The following is a 25,817-nucleotide window of genomic DNA, read 5'->3' as shown; positions in this document are numbered from 1 at the left end:
CAAAAACAAACAGAGTTTTTCTAGGAGTCAATTGCAGCCTACTAATTAAGATGTGGATAAATTACCCGACATACATATCTCGATGAACCAGATATCTTAAATAAAGAAAGATATACAGATACAGATTAGTCTCCTATTATGAGAAACTAAAGGTTAAAAATGTTTGGCCAGGAAAGGAGGGTTTAGATTGTAATTCACCAGCATTTGGAGCTCATATGCTTTGATGAGTCAGCCACACTATGATGAGACGAATGACGTAATGAAAAGGCAATAGCATTTACAGTACTACTACACTAAACCAGAAAATAGCCTAAAGTCGGCAACCTTGGTTACCATTAGGATTCAATATCACCAAAATTATTTCCAAGAAATGCTCAAATTCTTCGAGTTCAAATCTCAAATGTATTTATTTCTATGGCATGCAAGGTTGATTTTGTGTGAAAACAGCTTGTGTTTTCTATTAGCTTGTGTTTTTTATAACAACAGTTTGTGTTTTCTATATGCATTTCTATTAGCTTGTTATAATGATTTTTAAATTATTTAAGGATGGAGCCTTCATTTGATGCGGATCCTTTCTTCACCACTCTCTTGCAAAGTAGTGGATAAGGGAAAGATAGCATCTCGTTCAATAGCATACATGATAATGTGGTGGTCCAACAATCACAAGTTGAAGGCCATTCAAAAATTTCAACGAGGTATGTCATTCACCACAGAGAAGGACAATTTCATTGTTTCAGCTTGACTAAATATTAGCATTGATACTATATGGGGGACTGACAAAAAATCCATACAAATGTAGGAAATAATTTATGAATACCATAATGAGCATAAAAAACCAAACACTCTGGAATGCTCGATTGCGTCATTGACCAATCGATGACAATCCATACAAAAATGCATAAACAAGTTTTATGTTGTTGTAGCACAAGTAGAGTCTTTACATCCGAGTGGTACCATGAAGCTGGATAGGGTATTAATTTTGTTTCTCATTTATTTATTTATTTATTTTTATTTTTTATGTTTGGGCTTATTTACATACTAACTTTATTACTTTGTTCATTTAAGATTGAGAATGCAAAAATTTTGTACAAAGAGGTTGAAAAGATAACTTTTACCATGGAGCATTATTGGTGTCTATTGAGACATGAACCAAAATGGTAACAACAACAATCAACATTATCAACGAGGAGGAAACCATGTGAAAAACGTCTGACCAGTGCTAACTTAACTCCAGTCGAAGATGATATTTTGGATGACAATGTCGAGATCATTTATGAGAGACCTCCAGGCAAGAAAACTGAGAAAAAAAAAAGAAAGAAAGATGAAGTTTAGCGAAGTATCAGATGCTGAATTTAATAGTAGTTTAACTCACACCTCAAATGACAAAAATATATGCATGGAGGAGAGAAGAGAATCAGTCATTAAGACAAAGCAGGATAGAAGTGAACAACTTGCACTTGAAAAGAATAAGTTTGAAGCTAGAATAATGCAATTAGATTTTGTTAGCATGAATGCAAAGCAACAAGATTATTTCCAACGTCTTCAAGATGAAATTTACAAAACTTCAATTTCTAAGTTTGCAATCACATATACATTTGAGGACCCTTCCACACCTTTTGGAGGTGTGTATGTTTTTGTCTGGCTTATTTTGACATTATAATTAACAGCAATATATGTTTAACGTACACTTTGTCTGATTGTAGTGGCCACCTAGCCACATGTGATGGAAATACATGTAACTGGGTAGCAACTATGTAATCAGATGTGGTTACCTCACTTTTAGTTTGGTGATTGTGCATTGTCTTTATTTTTTGTGATGGGCAAATTTTTGTGATGAATTGATTTTTGTGATGGGCTAAAATATTATAACAAAATGTAACATTTTGTGATTGCCTATAGTTTAGTTTGATTTTGTGGTGAAAATATATCACCATATGTGTTGATTATGTAAAACCAAATGTGCTGAAGACTAGTGATGATAGTTTTGTGATGTGGAATTAGTTTCGTGATGATACTTTTTGACCCAGATGTGGAATTGTGAAATGTCCCTTAATTGGTTCTGTGGAATTGGTGTAGGTTAGATGTGTTCTTGTCTAATTAATGGTTGTACCGTGAATATTTGTAGACATCAGTTTTCAATTACTCGAGTTCTTATGTATATTCCAAGTCTATTAATTTATTCTCTTTATCTAAGTCTCTTATTATAGAATATTAATATTTACATATAACTCTTAATTTTGAAAAAAAAATATTATTAAACTGATAATATTTTATTATTATTTTAACTAATAGATGAATACTATAATATGAAAATAAATTTTTGAGTAAAATAATCAAATATAAAATGATGTGATATTATGCGAATCTTGCATTTATATTTGTATAATTCAATTAGGATGCTCAAATAATATCACCGATATAAACATAGAATCCAATACGAAAAACTGGTCCCGGTTCGAAATCCAAACTGGGACGCTTCACTTAAAGAACCAGAATCGCGTGGCTCGGGTATTTGAATTTCCCGTCCGTCGTTCTCCTCCGCACACCTCAGGCTACATTCGCTTTCACGCAATCCTACCCGTCCACGTGTACAAAAATCCTACACTACTATCACCACCAGTTTCACTTCCTCACTAGTCACTAGTGACTGGTCCAATGTTCATCCACAGTTCCACACGTCAACAAATCCGAATAGCCTTATCCTCACGCTCCAAATTGCCGTTCAATAACCCACGCTTTTCTATTTTTCAACAAGTAAACAGGCGCGTGGATCAGAAGCGAGTCACCTTGTTTGTTTTTTTTTTTTTTACAGTTTCGTTGTTCTCAAGTTTCGTACTCTTTCATATACTTTTCCTGGTTCAAAAATCTCAGATTCTAGCAGCCACAACAGCCGTTTCCATATCTTCCCTGATCGAGTTCTGGGTGGTGGAGAATGTTGGAGTCGGTGACGTCCGAGCAAGACGAGGAGCGCTCGCTCTTGTCTCAGCCTAACAGTGTTGACTGGTCTTGGCGGTTGAACTTCGACGGGTTACAGTTATGCCCAGAGCAGAAGGAGAAAAAGCCTCCTCGTAGACTCCACGACTGCCTTGGGGTTTTAGGTATTTTTACTATTACTTTTAGCTTGTGATCTTTCTCTTTTGATCTGCAATCCCAATATTCTATTCCCATTTCTTTTGTCCGTTGGAAGTTTGCTTGTTTTGGTTTTATTTCCATATGGTTATGTTCTCCACAGTATTCTTTTTTTGTAAAGGTTTTCTCCACAGTATTATATTGATTGCTTTATTTGTCTTTGCATTTACTTTATTCTTGGTTTTCAGGCAGTGGGAATTAATTGATTCTTAGCGTTTCAACTTTCAATATGTATTTAAATGTATATGAACCAGGTGTACGTTGTTCTGCATAAAACAAAGGCTGTGGGTGTTTTGAACTTCAGTTTGCTTTACCATACATTTATGTGTGGTAGTAGTTGCTTGGGTCGAAGATTGGGAGTATTAGGTGAAAAGCAAACTGACTGTAAAAAGAGCAACTATGTGGCCGAGGGAACATTTGAGTAATTTTTGGAATCTTCCTTGATTGAAGAAGGCATTGGATTTTTATTTTTATTTTTATTCCAGGGGTCCTCTTTGCTCTTGAGCTGGTTGGTTGTTTGGCTGTCTCGGGTTCTTCCCGAATGATTGAGATTGTAAGTTATCATCGCACTTTGCCTATCTGTGTATGCCTGTGTTTAGACATGTATGGTACTATATCCTCTATATCACCAAAAGAACGATATTTGGCTCGTAGATCTTATCTTAGAAGCTACTAAGGTTGAATAACAGAAATTTTTTTCACGTTACAGATTCTGGGTTTGGATGCTGAGATAAGTTGAGTTGAGTTGTGAATAATAGTATTTTGTGGGTCCCATTGAGATGGGTTTAATTTTTTTTAGGTTGAGATGAGTTTAACTTTTTAGGTTGAAATATATGAAGTAGGTTAAGATGAGTTTTTTTTTATAAAAAGTTGAAAAGTAGTGGTCCCATCAATGATTGGTTTGAATTGAGTTGAGTTTGGTTCAATAACCAAACAACCATAAAATTGTTGGTGTCCACTGTCCATCTCCCAACAGAAGGAAAAAAAAACCTTTTCCTCTCTTCAGCTGCCTTGGTTTCGAAGAGAAAAAAACAAAAAAAAAATCTCACAAAAACTAGAAAGATTCTAACACTTTCAACGAACACATAAAAAAAATACACACATCTAAAAGATTCTCTTTTCCCAAACATATTTCTATGGGTTTCACCACTTTCACATACATATAAAAAAATCGCAAAAAAAAAAATCTCTGGGATTGAAATTTTCCCATCCAAACTCAATAAAAAGGCTTAAAAGTTCAGCGTGATAGAATTCAATTATAGTTTCTCTTAAATCATTTTGCATAGAGGTTACAAACTTCCTAGTAAACGGGTCAGAAGTCACAATTTGCATAGCTTATGTGTCATTGGTTAGTTATAAAAACTAACTGAGCAAGTGAAGTTGACTAGACTGATTCTTCAAGTAATATAACTCTTAATTGACATTTGGCAGACATCATGTGAATCCCTCTCGATTGTTTTGCTTGGTGGCTTCAGGTCCCGAAGACTATGTGGCTGAGTACTACAAGCAGCAGGTAGAAATGCTCGAGGGATTTAGTGAAATGGATGCCTTAGCAGAGCGTGGTTTTATTCCTGGGATGTCAAAAGTTCGTAAGATCATTACATTTCTAAGTGCTTAAGTTTGTGTTTGTTTATTTTTGGCTCGGGACTTAAAACTGAAGTCGGGGTTATTGTTATGGTTTCAGGAAGAGCGAGAAAAGTTGGCAAAAAGTGAAACATTTGCCATTAGAATATCAAATGTTGCAAACATGGTTCTGTTTGCCGCTAAAGTCTATGCATCCGTACAAAGTGGTTCCTTAGCAATCATTGCATCCACTCTGGACTCGCTTCTCGATCTTCTATCTGGTTTCATCCTGTGGTTTACTGCATTCTCCATGCAAACACCAAACCCATATCAATATCCTATTGGGAAGAAACGCATGCAGCCATTGGTTAGTCATCCTACAATGAGACTTTGTGATAGCCTAATTTTCATGCTTATCAAGTTTATACTGAGCGTGTTTATTTTCCTGTGCACATATGAAATCTATTTGTAGTATTGGGTGCAAAATGAAATGAGTGATATTTTGTGGGCAAAAAAATGTGATTTTCCTTTTTTATTTTTGGTTCTTAAATACGTATGATATTGAGGTCTATATTCTTACATGTGTGCCTATATACTTGGTGCATGCTTAAATATTTTGTCTCCTAGCACAACTCCCTAATTGGTTTTGATTATCTGATACTGGGCGGTGCATTCTAAACTAATAACCAGTGTGCTATTTATTGGTGGCATCAATCTTTTCCTAGAATGCTTTTTTGAAGCATTTAAAACAGTAGCATGATCTCCCAGTCATTTTATATTGTTCGTACAATTCTAATCAACCTCTCTTTGGAACTCTATTTGTTTTTTTTTTCCTGTAAAAGTAAAAAGTACTACTTTCATTTTATTCACTTCGAAAACAACCCCCCCCCCCCCCCCCCCCCCCCAATACAAATGCTAAAAATAATAGATTTTGATGTGTTTCAATAACAATTTGTAGGGTATCCTAGTATTTGCCTCTGTCATGGCAACTCTTGGACTGCAGATTATCTTGGAGTCAATGCGCACTCTTTTATCTGATGTAAGTGGGTGTTGTAAAATTCCTAATGTGTTAAAAAGTTCCATTTTCCACAGATATGTTTTACTATGTTTATCAATAAGCTCTGAATTACTGGATATATTTGAGATTGAGAGTATAAATAGTATCTGATGTTACTTCTCAATATTTATGTGCTTCCTAGGGGAATGAGTTCAGCTTGACCAAGAAGCAAGAGCAATGGCTTGTTGGCATTATGCTTTCTGTGACTTTGGTAAAATTCGTTCTGGTCATTTATTGCCGTTCTTTCACTAATGAGATTGTAAAAGCTTATGCTCAGGATCACTTTTTTGATGTTATCACCAACATCATTGGACTCATTGCTGCTCTCCTTGCAAATTATATTGATGATTGGCTGGACCCTGTTGGAGCGATCATTGTAAGTACCTTTGCTGTCTCAAAATTCTGTTTGTTCAACACAGAGTTGTGCTTGCAGACTTGCACAATGCTGAAGGAACTGTTCATACCATTTCTTTTTACATATTACTGAAGCTACTACATCTTGGGTCTTCTTGGAGTTGGCAATGTTCTACCTAGAGAATTATAGGGAATAGATAAAAGGCTGTCACACGTGTACACTTTTCTCTTTTTCTGTGATCAGTAACTAACCTTTATAATTCTTTTGAAGAAATATGTTTGGAAAACTGTGATAATCTTCTGATTGATATGTCAATTGTCACCATGAAGACTGTTGGATCTATCCATCAGATGCTGATTTTGTAACTACATGGTGCTGCTGGCATTTGATTCTTTTCTCTCAGCAGCCTTGCACTTACATATTACTTTGGACTCGCTGCAGCTGGCTTTATACACCATCCGTACATGGTCAATGACTGTGTTGGAAAATGTGAACTCCCTTGTGGGAAGATCGGCTGCCCCGGAATATCTACAAAAACTAACGTATCTCTGTTGGAACCACCACAAGGCCATAAGGCATATCGATACGGTCCGAGCATATACCTTTGGGTCTCACTTCTTTGTGGAGGTTGACATAGTCTTGCCAGCAGGCATGCCATTGCAGGAGGCTCATGATATTGGGGAATCCTTACAGGAGAAGCTCGAGCTCCTGCCTGAGATCGAGCGTGCCTTTGTACATCTGGATTACGAGTACACACACAAACCTGAGCATGCTCAGGCACACTCGTAGTACAAAGACTTTATAAATCATAATGCTTGGGCACACTCGGTCACGGGATCTTGCTGCTAGCTTTAAATGTAAGATATAATTGCTATGGAGGACAATCTGTAACTGCAAGAATGATGCAGGAAAGCCGGTGATGGCTGCTACTGAGTACTAATGGAAATCCTGTACTTATTATAGGAAGGTAAGGCAGCCGGGGAACCAACTTGCCTGGTCAATTGCCTGGCGCCAGTGCAACTTGAATTGGACCACAGCATTTTATACATATTAGCTAAATTCTATGATTCTAATTAAAGCAGGAAAGTTGTTCTTACTTTAGGCTTCTTCCTTTATTCATAATTACGTTCTAATGTTCTTCTCTCGGTAAATATGTTGCGACTTTTTCTCAAAATTCAGTATGGACGTTGCTATGTATCATCATCTTTTTAGTTATTTCATAATCTTTTAATATGGTATTAAATAATATAAAAATATTTTATAGATTTTTATTAATTATTTGATGATACATCAAAGAAAGGATCGTGGCTATTGAATTCACCACAAAATTCACCAGTGTTTCAAGTTTCATAGGCGCAAGCCAGCTTGTATTTCTCTTACTGCATGCTTTATTGATTCGAGGGAATGAATCAAGTGATCGTCAATATCATTATAGCTGTATGGACCATTAATTCACTGAAAATGATAGAAATACAATTCCTTTTTTGTGACTGCTGAAAATCAAAGAGAATAATAAAAAAAAATGGGAGGGGAAAATAGTCTCACTGGTCCTGCAAATTCAACTGGGCACGTGCTGTTCTAACGTGCTATATAGTCAGTCCCACATGGAGCAAAGCTAGAAAGCTCGTCCGGGTGGAGCACTATAAATTAAACTTAGCTAGCCCTTTTCAAACTGCCTTAAACTAATGAGTAAGGAAAACAAAGCGAGCGGTGGGAGCCGCTCGCCGCGCCAACAGTATCGTGCGCAAGAATTTTTGGAGGGGTAATAGGCTGGCCGAGCGTTGACGCTGCTTACTTTGCAGAACTCGCTTGTGCGGGCCTCCCACTTACCCAGCCCAAATCCCCATTTTCCAAATATTTGGTTTCTTCTTACGTTTTCTTTTTCCCTTCTTGGGCTATAACTTCTGCATAGCCAAATTCTCGTCTCTGTACCTCTTTACTTTTTGAGTGGAGCTGTCATCTCGTCTCACTCTTATGCCGTGTAGTATTTATTTTTATTTATTTTTTATATTTTTTTAATATATTAAATTATTTTTATTTTTTAAAATTATTTCTTTAATCATTAAGTTTAAAAAAAAAAAAAATTAACCAGTGATTAAATAGAATGATCAACTTGAGGTGGTAAAGTAGACTTTCCCTTACTTTTTAACTCTTGACCCGAAGTTCTATATTCTTTGGGCTAAAGTGTCTAATTCAATTAAGGTGCATGACATACATATTCTGACCCAGGAACAGAAACGGGATATAGTGAATTGTAAATTGAGATGAAAGTTTGAATAAAATATTATTTTAATATTATTATTATTTTAAAATTTTAAAAATTAAATTATTTATTATATTTTATATGAGAATTTAATAAAATTATAATAATTAAATAAGATGAGATAAGTTAAGTTTAACTCAACGGCCTTCTGGTCAATTAATTAGGGGTCCTAGCAATTTTGATATTTGGATAAATGAAATTAGCAAGTATTATAATATCTATTATATTTCTCGGTTGAAAAATCATTTAAGTTTGAATAAAGATTCGAAAGAACCTTCTCCACTATTATTATTATTTTGTAAATTGCTTCGTAACAATTGCAAGGGAGAGACTAGGCATTGTCATGAACTTAATTTCGAGTGCAAAAATAAAACTGAAGGTTTTGTTCCATTGATCCAGGGAAAATATCCCACTGACTCCGGAATCAGTAATATTATGTAAAAAATTCTTAAGATTTTGTTTGATTACTGAATATTCTTCAACTCATTTTAATTTATTATTATAATTTTTTAAAATTTTAATATAAAATATAATAAATAATTCAATTTTTTTAAATTTTAAAATAATAATAATATTTTATTATTTTAATTTAACTCAGTTTAATATTTAAACGGATTTTAAATAGATAAATTTTGTATGAATTTTTTATAAAAAGTGAATTTACAGAAAATTGTACTAAATTTATCTATTTGTAATTCGTACTAGTCATTTTTCATTAAAGACATACCAATTACCAAGATCGGTGATTTTCATTTCCTCGCCCGCTTATAAGCAATGTAACATTTTCTGTACGTTTTAATTTCTTGACAGAGTTTTAATATATACAAATAAATTTATGTATCTATTAATATTGTTATCTTTATATTTTAAATTTAAATTAATATTATTTTTAATAAAATTTATTTTCTGATCAATTATATTAAAATAATATACGTATTAATACACAAAATCGCTTATAATTAAATTTTTTCTTCTTGATAACTGGCAACAGCACCGTTCGTCAATTTAGGCGGCTCTAATCGTCTTTTTCTGCTGATTATATTTCGAACAAAATATCTCTTCATTCTGAGATTTCTGCGCTTCCGACGCGGATGGGAAGTAATAAAAGCGAAAAATAAAGAAATTTAAAACTGTATTTAGATTTTGAACTTAGTTAAATTGAATTTAAATAAAAATTAAAAATTAAATAAAATATTATTTTTTAATATTATTATTATTTTAAAACTTAAAAAAATTAAATTATTTATTATATTTTATGTTTAAATTTAAAAAAATTATAATAATTAAATAAAATGCATTGACATGAGTTTGTATTCAAACGTATCTTACATCAGCAAGTTGTACGACGAAAAATCATAAAATTTAAAATAAAGAGTAATAATATTAAAATAAAGTGGGTTTCATCTGAAATTCAATCTTCATCGTCACTATATATAAATATATATATATTTTTTTTTGGATGTGATATTTTTTTCAGTTGGTTTCATTAATTCGTGGAGAATTCAACAGAAATCGCCCCAATCATAAAGTCCTTGAATGGCACTTCAATGGCAAATGTTTAAAAAAAAAAAAAAAAAAATTGGACTAAACTGCATGGTAGGATATTATGTTAGAATATTACTACACTTCAAATATATTCATAATATTCTAGAAAATATGCTAATTAATATAATGTATTATTTACCATATTTAGTTTATAATATAAATCAATCATTAATTAATTGTAATTTTATTATTTTTCTAACCTCATTTCGCTGTAAATATAGATACGTGTCATGTACTCGAACACTTCTAACTAACAAAAACATATATAACCCTAAAAATGTCTCTCCTTCTCCCTATCCTTCTCTTTTCTATATTTTATTTTATTTTATTTTTACTTTCTGCAACAACAAACCTGCAGTATCTAGGCATGTTTTTAACTTTCTGGCTCAAACTGGATACTGTTTACTTTATAAGAAACAAGAGACCATGAAAGGACCGAAGGCATCCACATGCATGAATTTGGTGGCTATTGGATTCAGCCTAATTGCAGATTTCCAGAATTATGCGATGAGTAGACAAATCCGCGCACAGACATACAGAGAGAGACAATATTTCATAATGCTCATTTACGAAGATGCAGATTGTCGTTTAAGTACAAATTAATGCAGAATATTTTTTCTGATTTCATTCGAAGCATGTAGCTGTACATCCAACCCTAGCTAGCAGCACATATATGTAGGATGTTGATTGAGCTTTCAATCATAATACAGCTGTACTCAAAGAGGTATCTTAACCTACGACAGCAGCCGTGCTTCACAGTTCACAGATGGGTGCCGATTTCTTTGTCCTTTAGGAGCAACATGCAATGATGCTTTATGCATGATTTTACTGTCTCTGGGTACGAATCCAAAAATAAGATATATATCAGCACTTTTTCTGACACCGCGAACAAGATTTAAGGGAGCTCGAAGAATCTGGAAGAAAGAATCCCTAGGCTAAAAAGCACGAATACGCATATGGAGATAGAACATCAACCCTGGCTTCGTGATTGTAAACCAATCTTCATCCGACACGTCATCAAGCTCAATCTAAAATGATATCTGATCATGCATGGCTATTGGTCATGCGTCTTGACATGGCAAAATTAAGCTGAACTGCTAGCTAGCTAGCTAGCTGCTGCACCATTGGTTACAATTTACATCATGTACGCATGATGCAACTGATGATCAGTACTGCAACAAGATGGAGCACGTGTCAACCACTTTTTGTAGGCGAATCTTCTCGACCGAGGATCTAAATTATCATTAAACGGAAAAACTTAATAACAAAAATCGATCGATCGGAGATTACGGCCAACAGCGTAAAAGATCGTAATTAATAATACGTACGGCATTCATCATTACTGATTTTTGCATGGCTTCTTATAATATGTCAGGTTCCTGCTCCGACTCTTTTTTGTACGTATGATATCGTAATTGTAAATTAAAGATAGGGTTCCAAGTCTCGTTGGCTGAGAGTACATGTATCGGAAGAAAATATCAAGGAGGAAGCAAACAACTCATTCTTGAGGCACATGAGTCTATTGCATGCATGTGCCACTAGAACCTATTTGTTCTTTGTTCTTTTTAATTTATTATCTTCTTTTAGGGAATATGTTAATGGGGGTACTGGATGATGAACTACAAAAAGAAGAAAAAAGAAGAAGACAAAACTGTCAAGAATTCTCGGAACAGGACATGAGAAAGTATGCATTACAGCAAAGGCTGCATGATCAAGTTTGGGTTTCTTTCATATAAACAAAACAAATCAATAATTCAATTATTGGCCATGAAATGCTCAAACCTGCATGCGACCTGCATGTTGTTAGCAAGATTCTCTAAGGAACTCACGAATCACAGTCGATTCCTCACCTGTCAATTGGTCCAGTTGATCATTCACCAGCTTGATTACTTCTCGATCTTTGCCTGTTGCCTGTAATATTTGACAGTGCTTTGAGCCTTACTCATAAGGTTAGACGTTCTAATTAAGTTTGACGTACGCTAACGGAAGGGACGGTGGATCTGCCGCTTAAGCATTGATTTCTCTCGCCTAATTAGATTATAAAAGATTGATTCTGCCCTCTTCGTAGAGTCAGACAAGCTCGCTAGCTGACACGATCAATTAATCCAAGGGAAGAAAGAGCCATCGATCGAAAGTAGCAGAGTTAGGATCCTATTGGTATATGAGTGATATCCCCACAAGGGTCTGGACCTCTTCATAAAGCTAGACAAGACAATGAGGTAATTACAAGCTTAGTTTGTACATTGTGGAGCTCCTAATCAACTGAAAGAAGCCGATCGAGTTTGAAATGGCATGTAGGTGTTGAAGATCGATGTTCTTTGTGAGGGGAGCGTTCCTGGTCTTGGGCTAGACCGCAGGAGCCCAACCCACGCGGCATGGGTAGGCCTAAGGATAGCCCAGTTGGACGAAATTGGTATTGGATCGAGAATAGGATGGGCCGGGCCGAGCAATGAAGGGTGAGGTCTGCACAGGAAGCCTATAAAGAAGTAGTGCGGTAGCACGCGCGGGGAATAGGATTAAGCCAGGAGGCCTGATACTTCTACTGGCCTACAATCCGCACACACAGGGTCAGGGACAATCCAAACACTTGAGCATTGACAGTTGGATAGACCTGGAAGGTGTCCGCGCCTAACTAAAGCCATGTCGTATTTAATGAAGGACAGAGATGGGCACACCACTACAAAGACCCAAGGTTGTCAGCGGTCGTCACAATAAGGCATGGCCAGCTTGTTACATGGCAGGGAGTAGGCAAATGACACGACATAGGTATGGAGCAACACCACCACGATCAGTCTGTCAAGGGATCACCACGATCAAGCACGAATGGTCTGTCGCATGGTAGGGAGTTGGCAGAGGACATGGCCGAGGTACTAAGTGGCACCACCACGATCAGCCTGTCAAGAAATTTCCCCTACCAGGTATAAATATCTCCCCCTCAGAGGCAAAAAAATTCTATACACATACTTTGATGGGAAGCTCATACAGATCACAAACTCAAAATCTAAACTGACTTAGATATTAGAGGTATCCACATCATCCCAAGCCCTCATTTCCTATTGACATAGGAACGGAATAACCCAATGCACAGAGTTGCTCAAACTATGAAACACGACATCAACATTCTAGATAACAATTATTTCGACGAATCGCTACATGCCAATATGGTATGGGCCAATTTCTATACTTGCAAACTGAGAAATTGGAAAGACCACTTCATTTTGAATACTCGAAATAGCCCTTCATTCTCATTGGAAAGACGAAGACATTCCTTTGGTAACATACGTGTCGCCCTGTGGTTTGTGGGCTGCTAGCCAACGAGGGTGACATTGGCTACAATGGGAGGCCGATAACACCTGCACGCTATGGGTTTGTCCGTTAGGAGGATTTCTCCTTGGGATGACCCACTTATCACGTGGAAGGATGCAGCCTAATGGCAATCCTACAAGACAAAGAAATGGTCATTTACAAATCTCCTCTAATCTCCTCCCAACCAATTATCATCCATCTCCCACGTGGGACTTCTGGCTCCACTCTAGCTACCATCCTTCCACTTTTAGTTCCATATTTTAAAGGTTTGAGGAGCCTCCGCTAGGGTATGCAGCTCCTTGCACTTACTGATCTCTCAGTAATAACTGTAACCATTTCCTATACTTTTTTTTGAGTTTCGCATAGAGTTTTGCTGAAGATCAGGGATTATAGGATCATGGGAGACTCTTCTGCCTCATATATACACATGGTACTTCAGATCATAACTTTTTTTATATATATTTTCATCGTTGTGTTTCAATAATTCTGTTTTTGCGACGTGTATGTGAGTTAATTTTAATTTCTGTTTTTGTTGCTGCTTGTTGATGATGATCGGAACTACTTGGAATAGGTGCAGCACCTGATAGAGAAGTGTCTGATCTTTCACATGACTAAAGAAGAGTGCATGGAAGCCCTTTCAAAACATGCAAACATCAAACCTGTTATCACTTCCACTGGTTTGTTTCCCTGAACACTCTCTTATTGATCTTCTGCCGTTATGGCTCTCGTTAGTTCACAAAAAACACGCATATTTACTCCGTACACTCGCATGCGAGCATATATGCGAGAGAGAGGCTTACTAATTGAGTAGTAAATGTTAGGCCTTGTCTGAATGCTTGGCAAGATCACAGATAGGATTGGGCTTGGCATATTTATTTCTTGAATGATCTTGAACCAATATTAACGGATGGTACGATCGAGAATCGTGCAAGCTGTATCTTGGTATATTAGAACTCCAACACGAGCCAATCAAGCCAAGATAGCCTTTGCAGCTCTTTTTTTTGGGTTTGAAAAAGTTATATACGAGCACCTGATTTGATGAATCTGATCTCACGAGCAGTTTAACGTAGTTCAACTCTTTCTTTTTTTTTTTTTTGTTTGTTACAGCTTTACAGGCAAGAAACCCATCTTTTAATTTTGTAACCCCCCCCCCCCCCCCCCCCCCCCCCCCCCCCTCCCAACACACACAAAAAAAAAAGAAAAAAAAAAAACGCAGGCACGCACGAACACAGAGAGGATTATTTTAGGGAATATATAGATCATATATAGTAATAACGCTGCAGCCAATACGTGCATCAATAACTGCAGTGTGGAATGAACTGGAGAAAGAAAATAAGGAATTCTTCGAGGCGTATTCGCAATCTCAGAGCAAAGCAGAGCGAATGTCCGAGGAAGAGACAAGCCAGATGATCCAGAAGATGATATCGGATTCATCCAAAGATTCGGACGATTAACATGCTATCTGAAAGCGATATTGCCTGGTTGGTACGGAGCCACTTGAGTACTCCAAAATTTTTACATTTAGCCAAACACGGGTCTCGACTAAATGTAGTCCGTGTCACAGTGGTCCTAGTCCAATACGGAAGAGTACAGAATCCCAGTATCTGCGCCATTGTCCTCTCCAATTAAGTTAATTAACCATCCTCATGCTGTGTAACCAACCAGACAAGCCACGTTACTCATGTATTAATTAGCTCTTTAATCAAGCTAGCGTACGATTAATTGTGTATTTATATAATTACGCGCGTGATAATCATTTGGTACTACTGTTTACATCAAGCTGTTTTAAATACATCATCATTTCTACGACTTATGGCCTGGCCCTGTTTTGTGAATTTTATGGGGCAGGGCCAGCTGCAGGAAGATCACGACATCTTCATCTTCACGTGTGATCAGTTGTTTGACATGTAAAAATCCGTATTTGCAATTTTGTCTGTGTTCCGTCTTGTTCTACTGCACACATATATATACGCTGTATATAGTACTAGTACCATTGCTGTGTCATGTGATGTTAATAATTATTATTGACGAGATCAATGAATGAAGCAAATAATGTGGGGACTACTTTGCATGTGTGTCGTCGCAGTCCGGAACTTTATTTATTGGATTGTGAGGGCGATGTTACCGGTCTTTTAGGAGCCCAAGGGTCTGAATTCATTGTTTGCATCAGGTGATGTCTCACTTCAAATGATCACGTGAAACGTATGCATGGTGACAAATGAGGTCTGAGGACATGATCAAAGAAGGAATAGATACATGGAATTAATGTCGATACCCCCATCTGAGGAATTTTGATATATGACAGAACATCAGATAAAATGTTTTGGAGAATTTATGAAGTAGTTCTTGGCTGGGAACTGGAAGCTAGGCTTTTAAACCAAGGAAATTAAGCTAGTTCTTGGCAGTCTGAGTCTCAGCCTACGGCAGTACTACACTAGTCCACGCTAATTTCCTCTTTTTTTTATGTTTAGGTACAAAGCTCAAAACTGATTTAACCAATTTCTAGATCTAGTCACTGTCCACATTCGCAGTACTTGTGAATTGTGATTGTTCCTGTTACGTCTGAGCAGTAATTAACCCTTTTGGGTCGGTTCAGTTACCTTTGGGTGGCTGTCATGAGTGGTCTGGGGGGTGTCGATTTGGTGGTTGAGATTGCCGTGATGTAAGGGCGTTCAGGGTGTTGCTCTAGCAGTTGGACATCGTACGTTTGGGCAGTTGGGAGTTCAAAATTATGATGGAGCTAATCGACAGTGATTGCTCGACACCGAGATTCGTAGATTCTTATGATCGAAACTAGTAAGCGCATATTTGAGATTGCGGTGAAAAATATAACCTATAATTTTAAGTTTTATAATTTATAATTTAAATAATAAATTTTATACTTTAAAAGTTGTTTAATATTTAATAAACGTGTATCTAAAATACTTTTAAAGTTAGTTACATTAATTTTCTAAAAATATATAATTATCTACGTGAGCTTTTCTATAAAAGTTTCAATTTGATATTTTTTGACTTTCAACTTTTTTAGGTAATTAAAACACTTTTTATAAATTTACCAAACATATCATTTAAAAGAGCTTTTAATTAAAAGTACTTTTTAAGCTTCCAAACTTAATTCCAAACAGGCTCTAAGGCTGGTTTAGGTAAAAAAATAGTTTTAACTCATATCATCTAATTATTATAATTTTTTTAAATTTTTATACAAAATATAATAAATAATTCAAATTTTTCAAATTTTAAAACAATAATAATATTAAAAAATAATATGTTAATAATATTTTATTTAATTTTTAGCTTTCATCTCAATTTACTATCCAAACCTCACCTAAATCGATTGGTTGCCTTTGACATCTCATGAAATATATAAACTTCAATGATGCCGTATGAAAATGAGAAAACTTTAGGATTGGTTTGGTTATACAAAACCAAATTATCTCATCTCATCTCATATAATCATTACAACTTTTTCAAACTTTCACACAAAATATAATAAATAATTCAACTTTTTCAAATTTCAAAATAAAAATTATATTATAATAATATTTTATTCAATTTTCAACAAAATATTTCATCTCATCTTAACTGCATAATCAAACGAAACCTAATGATTTGTGAACGGGAAATTAAGGGGTCGAGGCCGTGATGTTGCTTAATTACATGCTCACTTTTTCTTTTCAGTTGTTTTATTTTACCTATTGGCTGTAACATGGTAACTTCAAATACAAATAACATAAACGACAATATTAAACCGTCGTGTCTTCCATTCACGTTTCCTTCCGGTAATGTTTCTTGTTTCTTTCCTATATATAAAGCGAATGCCCTGGAAACTTGCGCCTCCGGGTTTGAAAGGAACAATCTCATGACTAGATAAACTACTGATTGATACCAATTAGTAATAGCAAACAGGCCAGAGGAATCCCAAAAAAAAAAAAAAAACATAGCTCGCATATACAGGCAAGAATGCATTTTATTGGATATCATGGTAACAAACCATGTCTTTTTTGGTCTAAGGTTCACAAGTCTCAACCACAGTTCATATCTGAAGCTCAAAAGGCCTTTTATTATTTACAACCGTTTTATGCATTAATTACCTTCGGCTTCCATCCAGCAATTACAGATTCTTTTGCAGGCTTGGTTTTCTGAAAAGAGTCCCGAGAGGAAAGCAACTGCAAAATAAGATATATAAGACAAAAACATGTATATTAGCCTCATCATTTGGTTCGATATATCAAAACAGAAACAAAGCTATATATATAGATGAACAAGTATATACCTTCTTGTAGTTATGGAAATGAGTTAAGCTTTCAGGGACAGTCCAGTTCTTGAAATGACCGAGAGCCACCTCGAGGTGGAACAGCTTCGGTGCCAAACTCAAATCAACAGCAGTTATCTTCTCACCCGCAACATATGGGCCCTGATTCCATCGGCCTCCACCTTCTCAGCATACATGAGTTTTGAAGAAAATACAAAGCATAACTATTTCAATTAAGCGTTCTATATACTTGAATGTAAATATGACGCATACATGTGCCTTGAGGTGTTCATCCAATGCTTTCAATTCATTAAGCAAAGCCTGTTCTGATCCGTCATTGGGATCCTTGCTCTTTAAGAATTTCACAAAGGCCTCAAAAATCTTCGATCCCCTTTCAGCTCGCAATAAAAGGACGGTAAAAAAAATTAATAAATTAAGAACTAGAAATTATTAATGACTGACTTGTGGGTCTAATCAATCCAACAATAACATATTAACAGCCACGGATGGCAGATCAATGTAAATCCTTTTGGACGAGACACAAATCAAAAATAAAAAATAAAAATAAAAAATCAACTCGTACGAGAACAAGATCGATATCTAATGATCCCGCCGACAACAAAGAAAAGAAGCTTTTTTCAGGTGTAAAACAATTTATTCCATGCACCAGTGTAAACGGAGGACATCGTAAATGATGCTCTAAGCTTTTGTGAAATTATAAATTATATGAAGATAACTAAACTTGCAGAAATCTTTCCAAGTGATCAATTGTTTGCTATTCTCAATACACATCCATTGCAGAAATCAATTGTTTCCAAGGAATGCCCAAATCCTTGAGCTTCTCATGATACACTAATCACATGTAAATCAAAAGAGCCGTCTTATAACTGCAGCACAAAATCGTAATTCCGTAGAGAGCGAGAGAGTTGAGGAACATACACAGAAGCGAATTCAGGAGGAGTAGTGAGAGAGGGCTCAGGGTACCGCTCCTCGAGAATCCCAACAATAACATCAGAGTCAGACACCCATTTGTCATCGAACTTCATGATCGGCACCTTCCCTTCCGGGTTCACCTCCAAAAACCTATATATACATTCATGATCACCACCCAACGAGACTCGTTAATTTGTCCAAACACTTGAAAATAACACACACGCACACGCACGCACACACACATATATAAACAAATCTTCAGATTCAGAATGCGTAAATACCATTGGGGTTTGCCATTGAAGTTGATGAGGTGCAACTTGTACGGGATTTTCTTCTCCTCCAAAGTTAAAAGGACCCTCTGGGAAAACGGACCTGAAAACGAAACGCTCACCCAAATTAACCCATAAACTCACAGAGAGGGAGAGAGAGTGAGAGAGAGAGGTAATGCGAACATACAGTCTCCAAGAATATCAGGTGCATCATCGGCAGCCTTGACAGCTACCTCGAGAGCCATTTTTTTTTTTTTTTTTTGGAGTGAGGGGGCGGCGTTAATAGAGAAACTCAACGTTATTAGCGACGGAATGGCAATTGATATGCACTCGCATGGGCTAGACTTTATAGGTTGAGATATGTATTAATGGTGGTTTCAAGTTTTGCGAACGGTCCAATCTTGTTCACTAGAAAGTTCACGCCTTTGCTACTGAATGTATAGAATACCCTTTGGCCTTCTAGAGTCGAACTAGAGTCCCGGTTTAAGTGCCAGAGACTTCGAGCGACGTACTAATCTATCTGATCGTTCCACCAGCCAGCTACCACGTATTGCCACAGGAAAATACCAATCTAAGTGGGTGGACCACAGCATCATAGACCATGACGCTAGTCTTATAAACATGTGTAGTACTGAGATGTTGACACATAATCGTTTGACATCTCACGAAATAGTCATACAATGAGATGCTTTTGTGATGTTCGATGAAACATGAGATATAAACTCAAACTGCATCCATGGTTCAAGTTCATGCGTAGAGGAAAGGGAATTGATGTTTTCGATTGGTTGTGCCACCATGGCAGTGTCCCTACCGGTCAATTCTTTTTCTCTTGAGGTGGGTGCATAAGCAGGGCGTAGTCAAATTATATCAATGATGTATGGTGTAGACTGTAGAGATTTTAAAATAAGAAAAAATATATTTACAGCTGTAAAACGTGCAAGTATTGTATAATCTTTCTGAGAAAAGTTAGTAAATACAAAATTGTAAAGGAAATAGCCGAGAATTTTGTTGACAACAAAGACTAAACCATTAGCCTCACCAAGATTCGGACTTCCTTGATCTAAAGCTCAACGTGCGTCCCTCCACGCTAAGCTTGCAGGGGCGTGTAAAGGAAATAACCGAGAATCATATTAACAGCAAAGACTAAATCACTCTTGATGTTGTCGCTCCAAAGTATTGGCTTTTGAGATAGAAAAACTCCAAGTTCATGTCTTATTCTTTAGAGATCTACATGGAAAAAAAAATAATATTAAATTCTATATTTTTTCAAAAAGATTACGCAACACTTGCACACTCCATATCTAACATTATTCTGAAAATAATATTTTTATTTTTTTAAAGATTGAATTTAATTCTTCTCAAAAGAATTACATAAGACTTGTACACATTAAAGACTGTAAATACCATTAATCTTTTATTTTCTTTTTAGCTATTTTCCTAAATAGAATCAAATCTATAAGAACTTTTGATAGGCCTGATTTAAACCCAGTCTAGAGGATGACAGGTAAAATGGAATTTCCCATAACCAAAAGATAGAACAATTGGGTGGCTTCAAATTAAGAGTGTATACGCGACACCATTGAACCGTCATATTTGAGTTCACTATTTCCTTTCGTTTCCGTTTCTTGACTGTAAACATAGCCTGGTAACTCTACCGCTCCGGGTTTGAAAGTTTCACTTCGAAGTCAATCTAAATGCGGAATTGCGGGCGGCATCGACTTGTGTCATTTTACACCTTAAATAAGCCCAAATTGCCCATTGAACTTCACTTTTGAGTTGGATTCTTCCTGGAGAGGTCGCAGCACACAGTAAACTCATACATGCCTGTACTAGAATATGGACTAGGCTCGAGTCCAATTTCATTGGATGAGGGTAATGTTTTCGTTCCTGTAATGGGACACGTTGTCCACAACCCAAGCCAAACCCGGAAAAGAGTTATCTAGGTAAATGCACACACTCCCAAAGGAAAACAGAGTACATAAAATAGAACACCGACAGAAAAAAATACCAGGGCGTTCAGGAAACAGGGGAAGAAAAAGAAGCAAAATCAGTAGCTAGGACAAACAACATATAAGATCACATTTACTAGACATGGGATCATTGGTCCTAACGTTCATAAGTCTCAACCACAGTTCACAACTACACTTTAAGCATTGACCTTCGGCGCCCATCCTGCAATTGCATGTTCTTTTGCAGGCTTGGTTTTCTCAAAAGATTCCCGAGAGAAGCAACTGCAAAATAAGATGGACAAAAACTTTATCGACCAATATCAACCAAAATAACTTCTACTGATCTGCTTTATTATACCTGAACTACCAAATGTACATGCAAACATGTGAAGAAAAACTATTTCCAATTTCACTACTACTTCTGCAAGTAGAATAATGCAACACCTGCTTCATCTCATCTCAAAAGATATGACAACTTTTGTATTTATTAACTTTCGACTGGTAAAAACCCAAACTTCTCCAAGTTTTGTTGCTTTTTCCACCCATAAAAACAAACAAGACTTGATAAAAAAAAATGGCATATCCTATAATATAATATGCCAAAACTCACTCTCACATGGATGCCTCTTTTAGACTAAAAATATCCAACCACATTATATGGTATGCCATTAATCAATCTTGGTCCACCTGGACCGTTCTACAAATTATTGAAAAGATATACAGCCCTTACATCAACATATGTTAAGGCACAGAAGGACTCGGAAAGAAGAAAAAAGGATTTGACGCAATGCATTTATTACTGCTATTCCTAATACAACAGTAAAACACAAAGGCCTTTCTTATCCCACCAATGCCTCAACTACAAACGTTGGAATATATAACCATAGAAAATATGACTTCAGAAGTTGGCTCGTGACCAAAGTGGTTCACATCAGAAAAGTCCATTTCACTAAAATCTTCTAAAAACATATGTTGAACACCAGATACGGGCCATTAAAAGGCCACAAAGTATCTAAACATGTTAAAAACCCTCTTTTGATGAGAAATTTCTGTAGGGTTCAATCGGCTAGCAGAAAATGGAATTTCAGTGCAGATTTAAGTATTTGTTGACTGAGGACACATACTTAGTATAGTAAAACAAGTCTGCTTCTAATGTGGGTTGACATTTTGAAGCATATAAATAGGTTAGAAAAGAAAGCAGTTAATTATCAAGGGGGCAGTAAAACAGGGTCAGGCTGGAGGAGATTATCTCCAGCACGAATTACCTGCCAGAGATTTTAGACTTCCACTGAACTTGGTACTTCCAAGTTTCAACAGATAAACCAAACCAACCCTTCTTCTGTATTGAAATTTGGAAGGATGTAGTTCGGTGGAAGGTAAAACCTTCTCATGATCCGCGAATTTAGTTGATTTTTCACTTCAACATACAGTTTAGAAAAAGTGGACCCTCAGATTACTGCTACTTGGTACTTCCAAGTTTCAACAGATAAACCAAACCAACCCTTCTGTATTGAAATTTGGAAGGATGTAGTTCGGTGGAAGGTAAAACCTTCTCTACTCATGATCCGCGAATTTAGTTGATTTTTCACTTCAACATACAGTTTAGAAAAAGTGGACCCTCAGATTACTACTACAACCATCAAACTCATATCACGTCTTTCCTAATACCACCTTAGGTCATTTTCGCCATAAGATGCATTTGTAGCTTAGTGGAAACAGTGTGAGAAGAAACAATAGTCTTAGACACATGCAAGACACGGTCTGAAGTGCTCACAATGCTTCATTGCATTTTGTATGTGGCCCAGCATGAACCACATAAAAAATACAATGGATCATTACACAGCCACAACGAAAAAGTTTATCAATATGACTACCAAACTACACTAACTGTCTATACTATTGCCATGATCCTGGCGACCTAAGTCCTAGAATAGTAGTATGGACAGCAATAACAAACGCATCTCCACATAAAGTATGGGAAAGGAGTTTTCTCTGTTCGCCATTCAAATAATAGAAACCAAAACAGAAACAACTCTCATAGGAGCATAGATCCAAACAGCTACCTAACAAAAACAAGGCTGCACCCATTATGCAACAAATATAACAACTATATACCTTCTTGTACTTGTGGAAATGAGTTAAGCTTTCAGGGACAGTCCAGTTCTTGAAGTGACCAAGAGCCACTTCGAGATGGAACAGCTTTGGTGCCAAACTGAAATCAACAGCACTTATCTTCTCTCCAGCGATATAAGGTCCCTGATCCATCCTCCAACTTCTCAGCTAACAGGTTCGAGAAAAAAAGGGAAAACCAATAACTATCTCAAGGGTCTCATTTAAATGTAAACACACATACATGTGCCTTAAGGTGTTCATCCAAGGCCTTCAATTCATCAAGCAAAGCTTGCTCCGATCCGTCATTGGGATCCTTGCTCTTCAAAAATGTCACAAACGCCCCAAAAATCTTTGATCCCCTGCGAGCTCACCACAAAAAGGAGGGTAAAATTTAGAAACTTCTTTTGTGGATTCAACTCAAGCAAGAACTGACAACCACGGATGGAAGATTCATCCATGTCCTTTTGGATGAGATCCACCAAGAAAACCAAAAGAGATGAAAGAATAAATTTAATTAACTAAAAAACGATGGATAACTAATTCGCACAACAAAAGACAGCGAATTTCATGTGTAAAACGATTAGTAAACACAAAATCCAGACTCACACACACGGTGTGGGGGGGGGGGGGGGGGGGGAGGTGGGATACATACACGGAGGCGAATTCAGGAGGAGTTATGAAAGACGGTTCAGGGTACCGCTCCTCAAGAATCCCAACGATAACATCAGAGTCAGCCACCCATTTGTCATCGAACTTCACAACCGGCACCTTCCCTCCTGGGTTCACCTCCAAAAACCTATAAAATCAAAATCACCAGCAAACACGATTACAACCCCCACTTGAATAGACACTTAAAATCAGCACAAAACCGGCAAAAAGTGATCTTTAAGGCTCTGAGTTTGTGCATACCATCCGGGTTTATCGGTAACGTTGATAAGACGCAACTCGTACGGAACTTTCTTCTCCTCCAAAGTTAGGAGGACCCTGTGTGAAAATGGACCTAAAAACAAAATGCTCACCCAAATCAAAACAAGAAGATTCCATCAAAACCCAGAAGTGTGTTCGGAGAGGGGGAGAGAGAGAGAGAGAGAGAGAGAGAGAGAGAGGTAGGGTTGACATACAGTCTCCAAGAATATCCGGTGCGCCAGGAGCAGCCTTGACAGCAGCGACAACCTCAAGAGCCATTTTTCGGAGTGAGAGTGGAGTCTGGACGACAAACCGAGAAACTGAGAATTATATGCAATAGAGCGGAAAGGTTGGGTATAGAATTGGTAGTTTGATGTCGTGTGAAGAGTCGTTGGAACGAATCACATAAATCAGGATGGTCCGTCAAATCTCGTTTACTAGAAAGTTCGAGTCTTTGCCTTTGTTGACAGATTTTAAACTTTGTTTTCACTTTATTTTTTCAACTCATTTTATTTTATTATTATAATTTTTAAAAAATTTTATAAAAGTAAAATAAATAATTTAATTTTTTAAAATTTTAAAATAAAAATAATATTAAAAATATATATTTTAATAATATTTTATTTAATTTTTAATTTTAATACTTTTTCTTAAAACAAATCATGCCTTTCATTTCTGCACTGAGATGTGCGGTAGCTGCCTTTCCACCGTTCAGCATAAACAGGGTCGGTATTTGTCTTTAACTTTTTTCTCCTTTAATACATGTATTTGCAATTTGGGATAGAATTTTCTAAATACATGGAAGATAATGTTGGTTAAGCAATTCAAAATTAGTTTGGGTGTCGAGGTATTCTCAGGGTCTTTAAAAATATTTCATTATTATTTTTTATTATTTTTTACTTATTTTTTTATCATTATTCACATTTATTGAAAAAAATATTTATAACTGTAAATTGTATAATCTCCGCATAATCCCTTTGAATAAAATGAATAAAACATAGTACTCATATGAAAAAAATTAATTTCTTAATAGTATATCTTACTCTGTTTTAAAACAATTATGAGGTATTTGCATACTTTATAGTTGTATGTAAAATTATTCATTTAATATTTTATCATTACTTTTTCATTACTTTTTACTATTATTCACAAAATACTTCAAAATAACTCTACCAAAATATGGAACAGAGGTGTATCCTCTGATTTTAAAAGGTTTTCTCAAGGGTGATGTTACAGTAATCAAGAAACAAGAATCGACCGAATGATTTGGCTGCCATGTGACTTAAAAAAAAAAAAAAAGAGTTGTGCTATGGATCAGCCACTGTTCACGACTGATCCGTAGCATACCTTAGCTGGCATTATTTTTTTTCTCTCTCTAAATATAGACTAGTTCTCTATCTCTCTCATCAAGCTCTCTCACTCATCACACTCTCCCTCAGGTATCTCTCTCTCATTAGTTCAATCTCTCTCTCATCAGTTCCCTCTCACAGTCTAGTAGTATTTCGAATTCGAAGGATTTGAGATGAGTGGTTTGACTCATGCCACATAAGGTGTGGTTTAACTCATGCCAAACAGTTGCTAATGCAAAGAGTTTTTCAAAAAAAATGAAAGCAAAACTAGTATTTTGCCATCCTTCTCATCGTAACCCTAAACCCTATTTCTGATAGCTCTTTCTCCCTCCCTCTATCACTCGTCAAATCCTTCAAAATTATCAGACCTTGCATTTTAAAAGTTGTTTGAGGAGGCATCGCCAGATTGATATAGAAGAGAAATTATGGCTGATCCAACTACAAATTACGGTCTGTATATTTTACAGAAGCTGATTGAGGAGGCTTCCAAGATCTTCATTCCAACCAACTCCTCACCCACGAATTTGAGCTGTATATTTTATTTTCTTCCATTTTTTTGTTTACATTTTTTTATCTGCTTGGGAACGTTGACTGGGAATGATTGTGCTTAATATCTAAACAAAGTTTAAATCAATGCTCCACATTCACATAAAAGAGTAGTTCATATTTACTTTGATATAATCAGAAGAAAATGTAACTGAGTGAAATTCAGGTTTTCTTTATTCCTCCTACCAATGCTATAATTTCCCAGATCAGTACAAGAAAAGCGTGAAGCTCTTGTCAATTGATAGGTAGGTAGCACTAAGCTAATGAACCAGAAAAAACACTT

The 25,817-nt window shown here is 36.2% G+C and overlaps 3 protein-coding genes and 1 non-coding gene across 10 annotated transcripts; 3 read left to right on the top strand and 1 right to left on the bottom strand.

Moving 5' to 3' along the window:
• Nucleotides 1-2,846: 2,846 nt before the first annotated feature.
• Nucleotides 2,847-7,307, top strand: LOC121267556 (metal tolerance protein 11). Of its 3 annotated transcripts, none has more exons than XM_041171468.1 (6): nucleotides 2,847-3,098; nucleotides 4,605-4,714; nucleotides 4,814-5,059; nucleotides 5,651-5,731; nucleotides 5,892-6,125; nucleotides 6,546-7,307. In XM_041171468.1, the coding sequence occupies exons 1-6, from the start codon at nucleotides 2,933-2,935 to the stop codon at nucleotides 6,891-6,893; spliced, it is 1,185 nt and encodes a 394-aa protein (XP_041027402.1). In that variant the 5' UTR covers nucleotides 2,847-2,932; the 3' UTR covers nucleotides 6,894-7,307. The 3 variants fall into 3 exon arrangements, with proteins under 3 accessions (XP_041027402.1, XP_041027419.1, XP_041027410.1); XM_041171485.1 differs by having other exon boundaries at nucleotides 2,960-3,098; nucleotides 4,561-4,714; XM_041171476.1 differs by lacking the exon at nucleotides 2,847-3,098 and adding an exon at nucleotides 3,289-3,682.
• Nucleotides 7,308-7,776: 469 nt separating this feature from the next.
• Nucleotides 7,777-7,928, top strand: LOC121243646. The gene has a single exon (XR_005936211.1). It is a non-coding gene; the product is annotated as a U12 minor spliceosomal RNA (small nuclear RNA).
• A 5,557-nt stretch (nucleotides 7,929-13,485) lies between these two features.
• LOC121237309 lies at nucleotides 13,486-15,027 on the top strand. 2 transcript variants are annotated; one of them, XM_041134000.1, is made up of 3 exons: nucleotides 13,486-13,648; nucleotides 13,790-13,895; nucleotides 14,527-15,027. In XM_041134000.1, exons 1-3 carry the CDS (start codon nucleotides 13,616-13,618, stop codon nucleotides 14,670-14,672), a joined length of 285 nt encoding a protein of 94 aa, XP_040989934.1. In that variant the 5' UTR covers nucleotides 13,486-13,615; the 3' UTR covers nucleotides 14,673-15,027. The 2 variants fall into 2 exon arrangements, with proteins under 2 accessions (XP_040989934.1, XP_040989941.1); XM_041134007.1 differs by having other exon boundaries at nucleotides 13,490-13,648; nucleotides 13,796-13,895.
• A 2,140-nt stretch (nucleotides 15,028-17,167) lies between these two features.
• On the bottom strand, nucleotides 17,168-24,096 carry LOC121255078 (glutathione S-transferase DHAR2-like). Of its 4 annotated transcripts, none has more exons than XM_041155370.1 (6): nucleotides 23,855-24,062; nucleotides 23,643-23,733; nucleotides 23,386-23,529; nucleotides 22,975-23,092; nucleotides 22,737-22,877; nucleotides 17,168-17,384 (listed from the first exon to the last, which is right to left on the bottom strand). In XM_041155370.1, exons 1-6 carry the CDS (start codon nucleotides 23,916-23,918, stop codon nucleotides 17,295-17,297), a joined length of 648 nt encoding a protein of 215 aa, XP_041011304.1. In that variant the 5' UTR covers nucleotides 23,919-24,062; the 3' UTR covers nucleotides 17,168-17,294. The 4 variants fall into 4 exon arrangements, with proteins under 4 accessions (XP_041011304.1, XP_041011308.1, XP_041011312.1 ...); XM_041155374.1 differs by lacking the exons at nucleotides 22,737-22,877; nucleotides 22,975-23,092; nucleotides 23,386-23,529; nucleotides 23,643-23,733; nucleotides 23,855-24,062 and adding exons at nucleotides 17,492-17,632; nucleotides 17,744-17,861; nucleotides 18,410-18,553; nucleotides 18,685-18,775; nucleotides 18,860-19,133; XM_041155378.1 differs by lacking the exon at nucleotides 17,168-17,384 and adding an exon at nucleotides 20,636-20,903 and having other exon boundaries at nucleotides 23,855-24,096.
• Nucleotides 24,097-25,817: the final 1,721 nt, after the last annotated feature.

The sequence above is a fragment of the Juglans microcarpa x Juglans regia genome, chromosome 1D (assembly GCF_004785595.1).
Source record: "Juglans microcarpa x Juglans regia isolate MS1-56 chromosome 1D, Jm3101_v1.0, whole genome shotgun sequence".
NCBI classification, from domain to species: domain Eukaryota; kingdom Viridiplantae; phylum Streptophyta; class Magnoliopsida; order Fagales; family Juglandaceae; genus Juglans; species Juglans microcarpa x Juglans regia.
Note: the sequence above shows the minus strand (reverse complement) of the source record. Positions and strands in the feature narration are given on the sequence as shown.